Source organism: Trachinotus anak, unplaced genomic scaffold (genome assembly GCF_046630095.1).
Source record: "Trachinotus anak isolate AG129_WGS33_773 ecotype Australia unplaced genomic scaffold, CSIRO_AGI_Tana_v1 ptg000024l, whole genome shotgun sequence".
In the NCBI taxonomy this organism is placed as follows: Eukaryota; Metazoa; Chordata; class Actinopteri; order Carangiformes; family Carangidae; genus Trachinotus; species Trachinotus anak.
In genome coordinates this window covers 13,324,591-13,336,261 of record NW_027273875.1, presented here as the reverse complement: position 1 = coordinate 13,336,261, position 11,671 = coordinate 13,324,591, and the positions used below count along the sequence as shown (strand labels likewise).

Here is an 11,671-nt window from a genome sequence, read left to right as displayed (position 1 = left end):
CAGCGCGGCGCACGTGACGAGCGTTCTTTGCGATGACCTCATCCCTGGTGTGGGATGACGTCAAATTCAAGATGGATGGAATCACGACCATAGGCTGTATGATCACGACGAGCGCGCAGAAACCTACACAACACTGAACAAAGTCCCGTCTGTGCGGAGGAGAGAGCACACACACGACGTGCAGGGTAAGTGTGGATAAGACCAGCAAACTTAACGTGAAACGGGATGAGCAGGGAGGGTGAAACATAGTTGGTGGAGTGCTGTTCAGGAGAAGCTTTTTCCTTTTCCTCCCTGACGTAACTCGAAAGGGGGAATTGTGTTGCTATAAAACCTGACAAGCTACAACCTGTTTTGCAGACAGCAACTGTGCCGTGTCAGGCTAGCGCGAACCGTTTAAGTAAAATAAATAAAACAAAAAAAAAAAATCACCACTTCCACCGGGGGTGGCGGGTATAATTCACCCCCCCCCCCCCCCCCCCCCCCTCCTCACACTCCAGCAGCGTCTCTCCGCCTGCACCGACTGTGTTTTCATTCCGGGATTACCGTGGTGGAGTCCATTGAACTGCGCTCAACTTTCCCCCTCCTCATTTGACAGATCCCTGGTCACGTTAAACGGTTGTAACGGAAATGTCCGTCGGCCATGTACCCAGACAAAAAGAGACTGTTTTCTAAACTGAAAGCGGCATTTCGGTTGGAGAAGTTATCTGTCATGAGAAACTGAGCCACGTCTCATGGATGATCTAATGCTGAAAGCCTCGCTTGACTTCCTCATTGAAAACTGACGCCATTGAACATCCCCTGTCTCTTAACGTGGACCTTAAGTTTTAATGAAGAGGCCACTGGCTGGTCGTGAGTTTTTGCTGAATGAATGAGGCTTCTGCCAGGAACCTATTACAGCAAGTGTCAATGTAGATAACATAAGTAACATGCCTTCCGGTCACAGTTTTCAAAATAAACGTGCATTATTTGTGTGGAAAGACAGGACGCAAAGACTTACAAATAAGAAAATAACTTTAAGAAGATATATAACTTTAGAAATAACTTTAGAAAAGGTAATTCCAATGCACCAAACTGTTTTAAGCATGTTGAAGACTCAAGAATTGTTATGTGCAAGGTAGTGACTTACTTGTGTTATATACAAGAACAATATAAAAAATAGAAATTTTAAAAATGATAATAATAAATTGATGTCTTATTACTGGATAATGTAAACACATTGTGTTGACAGTTTATTATGTACCCATAGTTAAAGCTAATGCAGTTTCTTTCATCAGCCCTACTCTCATGAAGGTTCAAACAGGCCGCCAACATGACTATGAAGTTTAATCAAAAAGCTCTCTAAAACTATGTCAATGCAACTGAACATCATGATCTTCATCAAGGTAGGATTTATTTCAAGGCATTTAGTCAGGTGTGCCTGCTATAACTGGTAACATGGTGCATGTTGTAGTGTAACAGAAATATCCTGAATATCTACTTCACAGCTATACACAAGGATAATCTGTGAAAGTGGTTATCAATGTACGGTTTCCTCCAGGTAAATGTTTTGGCTTGGCAGTAAACAAGCCAGATCCCCCCACTTCCCAAATTCACAAATCAATAACAAATCAATTTAGTTACTAGAAATGGCAATTAGTGTGCTTACTACTACATATATATAGTAGTGTTTTTGGACAAGGTGAGAAACTCTGCTCCTGGTAAGAGGAGGTCAAAGTTTGAGGAGTAACGATACAAACATTCTCTGGTGAACAGCTTTTACTTTAAATCTAAATTTTGTAAACTTCCTGCATTAGCCTGAGTCACTGAGGCTGACTTGACAGAGCTACATTTCATACCTTCTGACAACCAACATGATGTAATGCTCATAAACCTGTTGTGTACATCTGTATTAGTGTTTACCATGTTGTAGTTAATAAAGAGGTTCAGCTGACCTACAGTTGTTATCATAAACAACAACCAGTACAAGTAAAAATTACCAGAGCAACATTATACAATTTACAGTGTACAATTGATCAGTTTAGTGATAACTGTTAGAATTGACTTATCATTTATAATGGTAATAATCCAAAAATAGACAGTTATAATTGAGTTCAGCATTTGTTTGCAGTAGGATTGTGACTATTATTTTCAGTATCAAATTATTTTCTTGATGATTAATTTGGTCTATACAGTGTAAGAAAATACTGAGAAATGACACAATATCACAAAAGATATTCACGAAAGATATTCAGTTCATCATTATAGAAAACAGAGAAATGCTGTGAGAAAAGCCTCACAAATAAAAGTCTGTCATGAGATAATTTTAAGCATTTTTGTTTGAAAAAATACTTTAATAATTACTGGATTATCAAAAAAATTGTTTATTGTTTTTCTGTTGAATGACTAATCAATCAATCAGGTTTAATTGTAGTATCATCACTGTGCCTTAAAACGTTTTTTTTTTTTTTCAACAAACACCACACGTAAAGCTACATCACGTACTGGTATGATTTATTGGTAACTGACAGAGGTTCGTATCTCTGACACTGTCAGTGTTGTGGCAAGAACAATACACACACATGCATTCATAATAGAGCAATAGGTCTTGTATATGAGATTCAGGCAGCTGTTATTATTGTGTGTGAATTTGTCTTTTCGTGCCCATCTCTATGAAAACAAGTTTTGTGCACATTTAATAATTATCTTTGTATTTATTTGTCTGCATTCAAAAATAATCCTGTTCCCTTGTCTTTCAGCCATGGAGAGTCTAGTGCATTACAGTAACCCCTCCCATGCCCTCTCAGTGTTGGGGGTTCTCAACGAGCAGCGCCTGCGGGGCCAGATGTGTGATGTGGTCCTGGTTGTGGCAGACCAGAGGTACCAGGCCCATAAGAGTGTTCTGGCTGCCAGCAGTGAGTATTTCCAGTCCCTGTTCACAAGGATGGACGCGGAGTCCCTGACAGTTGTGAACCTGGACTTCTGTGAGGCTGATGCCTTCGAGATAGTTCTGAATTATATTTACTCCTCCTCACTCTTTGTGGACAAAGGCAGTCTGGCAGCCATACAAGAGTTGGGCTACAGCCTTGGAATCCCTTTCCTCACCAACATTGTGTCAGCACGGCCACATGCATCCTACTGTGTGTCTAGAAAAAGGCTTTCGTTCTCAGAGGGGGATGAGAATGATGTCCAGACAAGGAGTGTCATTGTGTGTCGGGTCAGGAATGACACAGCCCATCCCTCTCACTCAAATTATCAGAGAAAAACATCAGAGACATCATCATCTCCCCACTGTACTCGAGAGACAGCTCAGCCACCATCCGAACACAACTCGCATCAATCAGTCAGGAGCTCAGAGTCTGTCAGCAGGAAATCATCAAAAGAGAGCGAAGCTGCTGAAAGGAAGTCCACCTATCCATACACCTCCATATTAAAAGGGAATTCATCACACATCACATCTGTCAGGCCTCAGCTGACGTCATCAGTGTCTTTCAGTGATGCTGAAATGCAGCACATCAGGATGCAGTCTGGCACCGAACAGGACACTAAAGAGGAGAATGAGGAGCAGGAGCAGCACTATCATACCAAAGTGCCCTTTCAGGGTCAGGCTAGTGAGCCAAGCCAGACCATTGACAGGAGTGGGCCGCTCATAAAAAGCCTCCTCCGAAGATCATTATCCATGGACAGCCCCGTTCCCGTGTTCTCGCCCACACTGGAGCTAAAGGAGCTTCAAAATCGAGAACAGTCAGTGGTTAAAATGGCATCAAAAGCATCTGGGCCAGAAACATCTCCTCAAAATGGCAATTCAAAAAAAACATCTCCCCTGGTTCTCAGGCCAAAGTACCCCAACAGGTATGATGAAGAAACTCAGGTAGAAGGGGAGGTCAGTGTGAAAGCTGAGCCAAGCAGTCCACTCGCTGACCCCATGGACATTATTCGAATCACAGTTGGAGATGCTTTGCCAGTCAATCTGAAAGACTTGCAAACAAATTATGAACAGGGATCCAGGCTAGACTTCAATCCTGTGGGGAAAAGAAAGGACAGGCCAGACAACAGAAGGTACCCGTTCAAGAAGAGCAAACTATTTAAAGAACATACCCTCTCACTTGATGAGAACATGTCAGAAACAGTACCTCAGAGTGCCAGCAGTGACTCTAACGAGAACAGTGGGGACCTGTCTCAGAACAAGATTTTCAAATGCTGGAACTGTTTAAAAGTTTTCAGGTCCAGTGCTGGACTACATCGTCATGTAAATATGTATCACAACCCGGAAAAGCCGTATGCTTGCGACATCTGCCACAAGCGCTTCCATACCAACTTCAAAGTGTGGACTCACTGCCAAACTCAGCATGGTGTAGTACAAAACCCAGCCTCGTCGTCCGGCTCCTCTGTTCTGGATGAGAAATTTCAAAAGAAGTTAATAGACATTGTGCGAGAGAGAGAAATAAAGAAAGCGTTGCTCTGGAAGCTGAAGAGGAATAAACAGGGCTTGCAGCCTCCTGCACTTACCAAGAAGAGATCAAGGCCCAGCTTCATGTGTCCTTACTGCGGGAAAGTGTTTGTGTTCCAGTCTCAATACAGACAGCATTTAAGGACACATCCTGCAGAAAAAGCTGACCAGGACACGGCAACTGAGGGCATCCTCTACCGGGAACAGGATGAGATCAGTCAACAGAAGAACACAGACACTGGTGTTTACTCCTGTAGACTCTGTAATACGAAGCTGTCGTCACTCTTTGAACAGGGCGACCATGAGAGGGGCTGTCGACATGCAACTGTGTGCCCTTACTGTGGCCTCAGATTCTCAAGTCCAACTGTCAAGAGGGACCATGAGGCACATTGTAAGTACAAAAAACTGACATGTCTGGAGTGTATGCGGACCTTCAAATCCTCCTTCAGCATATGGCGCCACCAGGTGGAGGTCCACAACCACAACATGATGACTGTTAAAGAGCAGATTCACCTGAAGCAACAAGAGAACAACGAGGAAGCGTCTGAGATGCTCAAAGATGAACATTACAGTGATGAGCCTCTAGCAACTGGGAGCTCAAGAGAGAACATCAGTTACAGTGACTCCTCAGGTCCACCCATGTATGATTCAGAAGACTCCTCATCTTATGTGCCTGAGGACCTGAGCATGGGTCACCATGGCAAGCTGGTAGTGAAGGAAGAGCCTTTAGAGGAGGCTGTGAGTGAGAGGGAAAACACAGAGACTGCCAAAACTGGGTCTGAAGAACCTGGTGTGTGGCCATGCGAGAAATGTGGAAATCTTTTCAGCTCTCGCAAAGACCTGGAACGACACCAGGAGCTGCTATGCCACATCAAACCTTTCATCTGTCACATCTGCAACAAAGCCTTCAGGACCAACTTTCGCCTTTGGAGCCACTTCCAGTCCCACATGTCAACTTCTAACGAACCTGGAGCCAAAGAGATCGACAGACACCCCTCGCCTCTGTCTCCCTCCCCTCCCATGACTCCCCAAAACTCTGAGCATCGCTCCCCACAGGCCACTGTGTTCAAATCCACCCAGACGGCACCAGTTGCAGGAGCGATGGCTGAGGAGTCCAGCAGCCCGGAGCCCTGTAGCTCGTCTGTAAGCAAGATGAAGAGGCCCGAAGTAGAACAGCAACCCAGCAGCCACAGCCCTCTGTCAAGGTCAAACAGCATGGAGAATCCAGGTGGCCCTCAGGAATCAGACACACTCTTTTACCACGCACCGTCTCTCTCCGCCCTGACGTTTAAGAGGCAGTACATGTGTAAACTCTGCCACAGGACCTTCAAGACGGCCTTTAGTCTCTGGAGCCACGAGCAGAGTCACAGCCACATGTAAGCATCAGACAAATTATAGCAGTGCATTTCTCTTGGGAGACAGTATATTAGCATAAACACACCTCAGCCTACACAAGGAAGACTTTGAATGTATAGCTTATTCGCTTGCCTCCAGTGTCATATATTAATGTGGCCATGTTCATTAGAGGTGTAAACGTGAATGTGCAATCAAGTGCTAGATTCCTCTCTGAGATGAGATGATTATAAATGGTTTATTTTCCTTTCAGAATGATCTATAAGCATTTATCTATTCTAAACTTCTTCAGTTGTATACTTGTATTTATCTATCTAGGTGTGAGAAAACAAAGTACAGAGTTTTACCCCTCAGTGAAAACAAGGTACAACTGTCTACTTTGTTTTCTCAGTGTGGAAAAAGTGCTTTAAACTTTTGGAGGCTGCAGTTGAATTAAAGAATAGTGCTTTTGCTTTTGTATCAGATCTGTCTGTTGATGTGAGCGACATCCCTTAAGATTATATTGGTGGCCTCAACAATGTATTCAATATGCACTTTGTTTAACACTTTGATTCTATTATAGGGCAGTTTAGTCCAGGCTGTTTGCTTGGATCCTTAAGTTTCCATGACTGAAGTTTTAGGCTGCAGAAGTGAAAATGACAACTAGGCCTAATAGTATTTGTTTTGTTTCTTCATACTTAACATTCCTTTAAAATTTGAGTATCAGACTGATTAAAACAGACCTTCAGTATAACAAATAAAGCTCTAACACATACTGTACATCAAACTCACCTCAGACAGCTGTTGTTTTAGGCATCGCATCTCAGGATGTAGCCTTGATTAGCAGCTAACACTCTTTATTCAGTACTTGTAATTTACATACAGGTGACAAATTAAAGGAAAAACAACATAAAGTGTTTTAGTAAGGAGTTGCAATGAACAGCTTCAAAGCTCCTTGGCATTGCTTCAACAACTCTCTGAACTGTACTGGATGGATCCCTCTTCGGTGTTCAACTGGGACCAGATCTGGTGACTGTAAAGGCCATAGTATATGATTCACTGTCATCCTGGATGAGGCCACTCCCATCAGGATAGAAATGTTTAATCACAGGTCACAAGTGGACCCAAACAATGCCAGCAAAATACCCCCCACAGCACAACAGAGCCACCAGATCCCCTCACTGTAGGGGTCAAATATTCAGACATGTACCGTTCTCTTGGTGTACACCACACTTGCACTCGCTCACTTGTTGAGAATATGGTGAGTGTTGACTCATCTGACCTTGTTACTTTTTTCCACATCTCTGTAGCCCAGTGCTTTTGGTTTCTGCACCACTGAACTCATTCTTCTTTGTAATGAGGGGTTTATGCACTGCAGCCCTACTATAATATCCCTCTCTATGTAATTGTTGACAGACTGATGTTGCTGACACAGTCTGATCACGTCCTGCACTGACATTCTCAGTCACCTGAGGAAGAGCTGCTCTCCTGTTCGCTGTCATCAAATGTGCACCGTCAACTGACCCTCTATACTGATGTCTGTTCCATAGCTCTAAATGCAGACGTCACAAGTCACAGTTCCTGTTGAAACACTGGTCAGTTGAACAGTATTTGAGACTGAAGTTCCTGCCATCCGTGCCCCGACAATGACACCTCTTTCAAAGCCCTCTTTATACAAAATCTGAATAAACTGGGCCTGTTCAGCATTTTCATACAGATGTAGTTGCTTAAATGTGCCATGCAGTGCCCCTGAGTGGAAGCATCTGCATTTGTTATGTTTCTCCCACTCATTAATTCGGGTTTTTCCCTTTAATTTGTCACCTGTTTGTATCTTTCTAATTATTAGCCTGGAGAATAATTTTACAAGTGAATGAGACAGTGCAATCATTCGTCATAAAATTTGAGAAAGTTGTTTTTTTCTACAGGTAGATGAATATAACGTTTCTAAATGTTGCTGAAAAAAAATAAAAAAAATTTTAAAGGTGCTCAGACCAACTTACCAGTGAAGATCATGGGCTGGGTTGATTTGATAGTATCCTAAATACTACAAAACATCATGCAAGTATTTGGCTCAACATCTCAACAGCTGCTAGAAATCAATCTTAAGTAGCTACAGCAAGTTTGTTTTTGAAAGCACACTGCAGTATAGTAATGCAATCTATGGTTAAAATCAAATAATAATTATGAAAGTCACAATATTAGTGTGTGCATATTAAACTTAGAATTCCTGATTCACTTAAGTCCACCACCCCAGTACAGTACCAGTGTTATGTAAATACTCATACACTGATAGATTTGTGCAATTAAACATGGTAATTAACCAAGCTTTACAGTGCTTTGATGGCCTTATGCAACTTTTAAAATATTTTCTCAATATTATTTTACACAAAAGCACAATAGAGTTTCAGACGACTTATGACTCAGGCATTTTGAGGTGGTAAAGTCAAGAAGAAGGAGGCACGAGAAGGCAAATCTTTTATTCTTCGAATGGTGAGACAATGTTCCTGCTTCCAAAAGATTTATTATTAAAGACTGTGTTTTGATTGTATTCCAATTGTATCACAGTTATTATTCTTGTACAGGTGTATACTTCTGCTTTGGCTTGATTGATTAGAAGTTTATCATAAATTATTATGACTGCTACTATTTGGGAGATGTTAAAGTCAAAGATTGTTCCACACAAACTATGGGATTTTTTTTTCTTCCAAATGAGCAACACAAGCTGCATTGTGATGTTAAATTCATTGGAGAAATTTTGTGTTGATAATAGTGCTCTTAATTTCTTGTGAGAAAAACTTTTTCAGAGTTTCACAGAAATGATTAGAATTGTGTATATGGAAGTGTTTGTATCCTCGATTTTGTACCAATTTTGTTAGTAAACAAAAGTTTTATCTTTTTAGTATTCCTGTGCTCTTACTGCAATAATGAATATTTGTATAAGCATTGGTTGTATTATTGTTGCTTTTGGAGACTTGCAGCTGTTTTGTGTTTAGGTTTTTCTACAGTTTTTGTGCTTCATTTCTGTAATAAAGAGTAACAATGGAGAATATACACACAATCATTTGTGGTATTTAAGTTATTTAGTTTTAAGTGTTAACTATACTTTGAGTCTGAGTAACGAGGCCATGTTTGTAGTGATTGTCTGGTGCCCTTTAAACTTTGTCGCATTTCAATCAGTCAACTGCTTCTCCTGTAAATGTTCTGACTCTAAAAAGTCAGAAAATACTGAAAATTGCTCACTACAATTTTCCACAGTCCAACATGACAACTTTAAATTGTTCTATCCAGCAATTGTTAAAAATTCCAAAGATATTTGTTCACTATGGTGTACGAAGAAAATAACATTTTGATGTATAACAAGAACCAATGAATGTTTGGCAGTTCTTTGGATTTTAAAGTAGTTGTTGGTTAATTTTCTGTCAATGGGCTAATTGATTAATCCACTAACTGAACATTCAGTATACACACAGAAGCTCTGATTTTACCCTTTATCCTGACAGTACTGCTTAATCCATATTTATTTGCCGTGACTTCCAAACATCTAGTCAAATTTCATTTATGTAGCCCAATATCAGAACAATATCTGCTTCAAGGGGCTTTACAGTCTGTAGAGCATGTGACACCCTCTGTCCATAAACCATTGATACATGTCCCTAAAAAATGATTTCAACTTCAGAGTACTGTTTCATCACTTCAAAGTAGATATAAGGGGTGTTGGATTGAGTGATACAAACTTCCCAGGGTGAAAGAATATTTTGCCATATAGTCTCAATTCTTGCACATGAAGCATTGCATAATCATTGCTTTACAGAGCAGTGAAGCACAGATAGTTAATACACAGTTGTTAGCCAAAGTGACTTGTGAAGCAAATCAAAAATTGTTTATTAATGTAACTGTGGAACTAAGTACGTGAAAACACACACACACACACACATCATCCTGTTGGCAGACAACCCTGAGCCAGCGGGATGTTTTTCAGGCTGTGGGCCACTGTGACAAATTCTGGCTGGAAACTCAGGAGTGAACTTAGGAAGTGCTTGCTTTAATTTGGAAAAATGGCAAACTGGAAATCCTGCCCTACCCATGTGTAAGGTCACACTCTCCATGAAATAGTGTGCAGAGAGGAAGTTTTCACATGGATGAGGAAATCTGTTTCCAATCTCATCCATATCTTTTGCACACACAAAAAAAAACAAAACAGAATTTATCTTATTATATGAATAAGTGTTGTCAGTTAATTATTCCCAGCAGATGTTATCATTTTAAAGGTGAGGAGAGGTTTACAGAGGCATCTTTAGTTTGAAAGAGCTGTTGAGTGTAATTACTATCAGTTACAATGAACGATGTTTATTGTCAAGATTTTACAATAATTTACAGATTTGACATTATCAACAACACAAGTTTTTAAAGAAATTCACTGGTCTATAGTGTCATTCACTACTGTGTTAAAGTTGCATTTTTTAGAAGGTGGAAGGTGAAGACAATTTGCAAAAACAAAATATCTTTGAAATACACATTACATTATCAGGAATCTTGAGGTACAAGCAAAACCAGACGTCAGAAAGGGGATTACACTGACACTGCGTCACTGTAACAGGAGTAGAGCTGATAAACCATATTTTTGAGCAGAAATAAAGATACAGATAAAATTATGGATAAAGCCGCCCCTATCTTTCTTCTCCTCACAGGGCGAGGGTGTCTTTAATCAGCCGTCTCATAGTGGTGCTTACAGAGGTGCCCAGAGAGTCAGTGATCTGGTATGTGATTTTGTATAGGTATGGCTGGACATCTTTTAGACTAGTGTCAAAAACATTGTCCACTTCAGACTGGGTGGGCATCTTTGGCAAGTATTCGTGGCGATTTATGACCTCGACAACGTTGATCACCTTCTCACCCAGCTTCTCGCCCACCTTCTCCCTGCAGATCTGTCTCTCCTGCTCGTTGGCAAGGTTGACAACATTGACCTTGATGCTCCACACCTCCCAGGGAATGCACTCGTCGGAAAAAGGCCAGCGAGACTTCTTCTTCTGGTAGAACTCCAGGGAGATCTGCCCCATGCCATCGCTGCCAGAGTTGCTCAAAGCATCCTGTAACCAAAACGTACAATAACACCATCAAATCACAGGCCTGCCCAAGCGTTCCGGCTTACAGCCGCATGTTAAAAGCACCAATTACCTTGAATTCAGACACAGCTTTTCTGATCACCCTATCCAGCTCCTCTGAGGACACCCTGACAAAGGTGAAATCGATGAAGTCGCAGTCGATGTCTAGTGTGCCCACTGTACCGATGGAGTAGGTGCCCTCCTTTTTGTAGTGAAACTTTCCGGTGCTGCGGTGCAGTAAAATGGTGTGCAGCAAAGACAGCATAGCTTCTTCCACCTGCCTCGCCTCCACTGTTACTTCGAGAACCTCCGAGCGACAGTTCATTGTGAAGTGATAGTTATTTCCATTTACAAGCGACGACACGAGTAGGATGACGATGGCTACTGTATGCAGCGCGATTACACTGTGTTTACCTCCACGGGTGGGTGGGACCTTTTATACACAGCGTATTACACTATATTAAAATACAACATTCGGTTTTATGAAGGGAAACCTACCTATAAATATTAACTGAGAGCACTGAGCACAGGAGCAAATTAGCAATACCCAGCTAGCTACCTGTCTGCTAAAAACAGGATAAGGGGATGTGGTAATGATGACAATGATGGCAGGCAATCGACGGCAACTCCCGTAGTTCAAAATACTCTTAGACGTTCGTTTTTTTTCTAAACTTTGTAACGTAAATACCACTCAATTAATCTAATATACCACAAAACCTCATTGTTGATTAAAACAAATAATCTAAAGACGAGTTGGTTAATATCTTAAGGCTCGCACGACCGCCCGACAAAAACAAACTTCGCACTTTTC

The 11,671-nt window shown here is 41.4% G+C and overlaps 2 protein-coding genes across 3 annotated transcripts; one reads left to right on the top strand and one right to left on the bottom strand.

The window, feature by feature from the left end:
• Positions 1-37: 37 nt before the first annotated feature.
• Positions 38-8,816, top strand: zbtb21 (zinc finger and BTB domain containing 21). 2 transcript variants are annotated; one of them, XM_071461599.1, is made up of 3 exons: positions 76-185; positions 596-1,382; positions 2,736-8,816. In XM_071461599.1, exon 3 carries the CDS (start codon positions 2,738-2,740, stop codon positions 5,804-5,806), a length of 3,069 nt encoding a protein of 1,022 aa, XP_071317700.1. In that variant the 5' UTR covers positions 76-185; positions 596-1,382; positions 2,736-2,737; the 3' UTR covers positions 5,807-8,816. The 2 variants fall into 2 exon arrangements, with proteins under 2 accessions (XP_071317699.1, XP_071317700.1); XM_071461598.1 differs by lacking the exon at positions 596-1,382 and having other exon boundaries at positions 38-185.
• A 1,273-nt stretch (positions 8,817-10,089) lies between these two features.
• Positions 10,090-11,569, bottom strand: atg101 (autophagy related 101). The gene is made up of 2 exons (XM_071461601.1): positions 10,934-11,569; positions 10,090-10,845 (listed from the first exon to the last, which is right to left on the bottom strand). Exons 1-2 carry the CDS (start codon positions 11,183-11,185, stop codon positions 10,441-10,443), a joined length of 657 nt encoding a protein of 218 aa, XP_071317702.1. The 5' UTR covers positions 11,186-11,569; the 3' UTR covers positions 10,090-10,440.
• Positions 11,570-11,671: the final 102 nt, after the last annotated feature.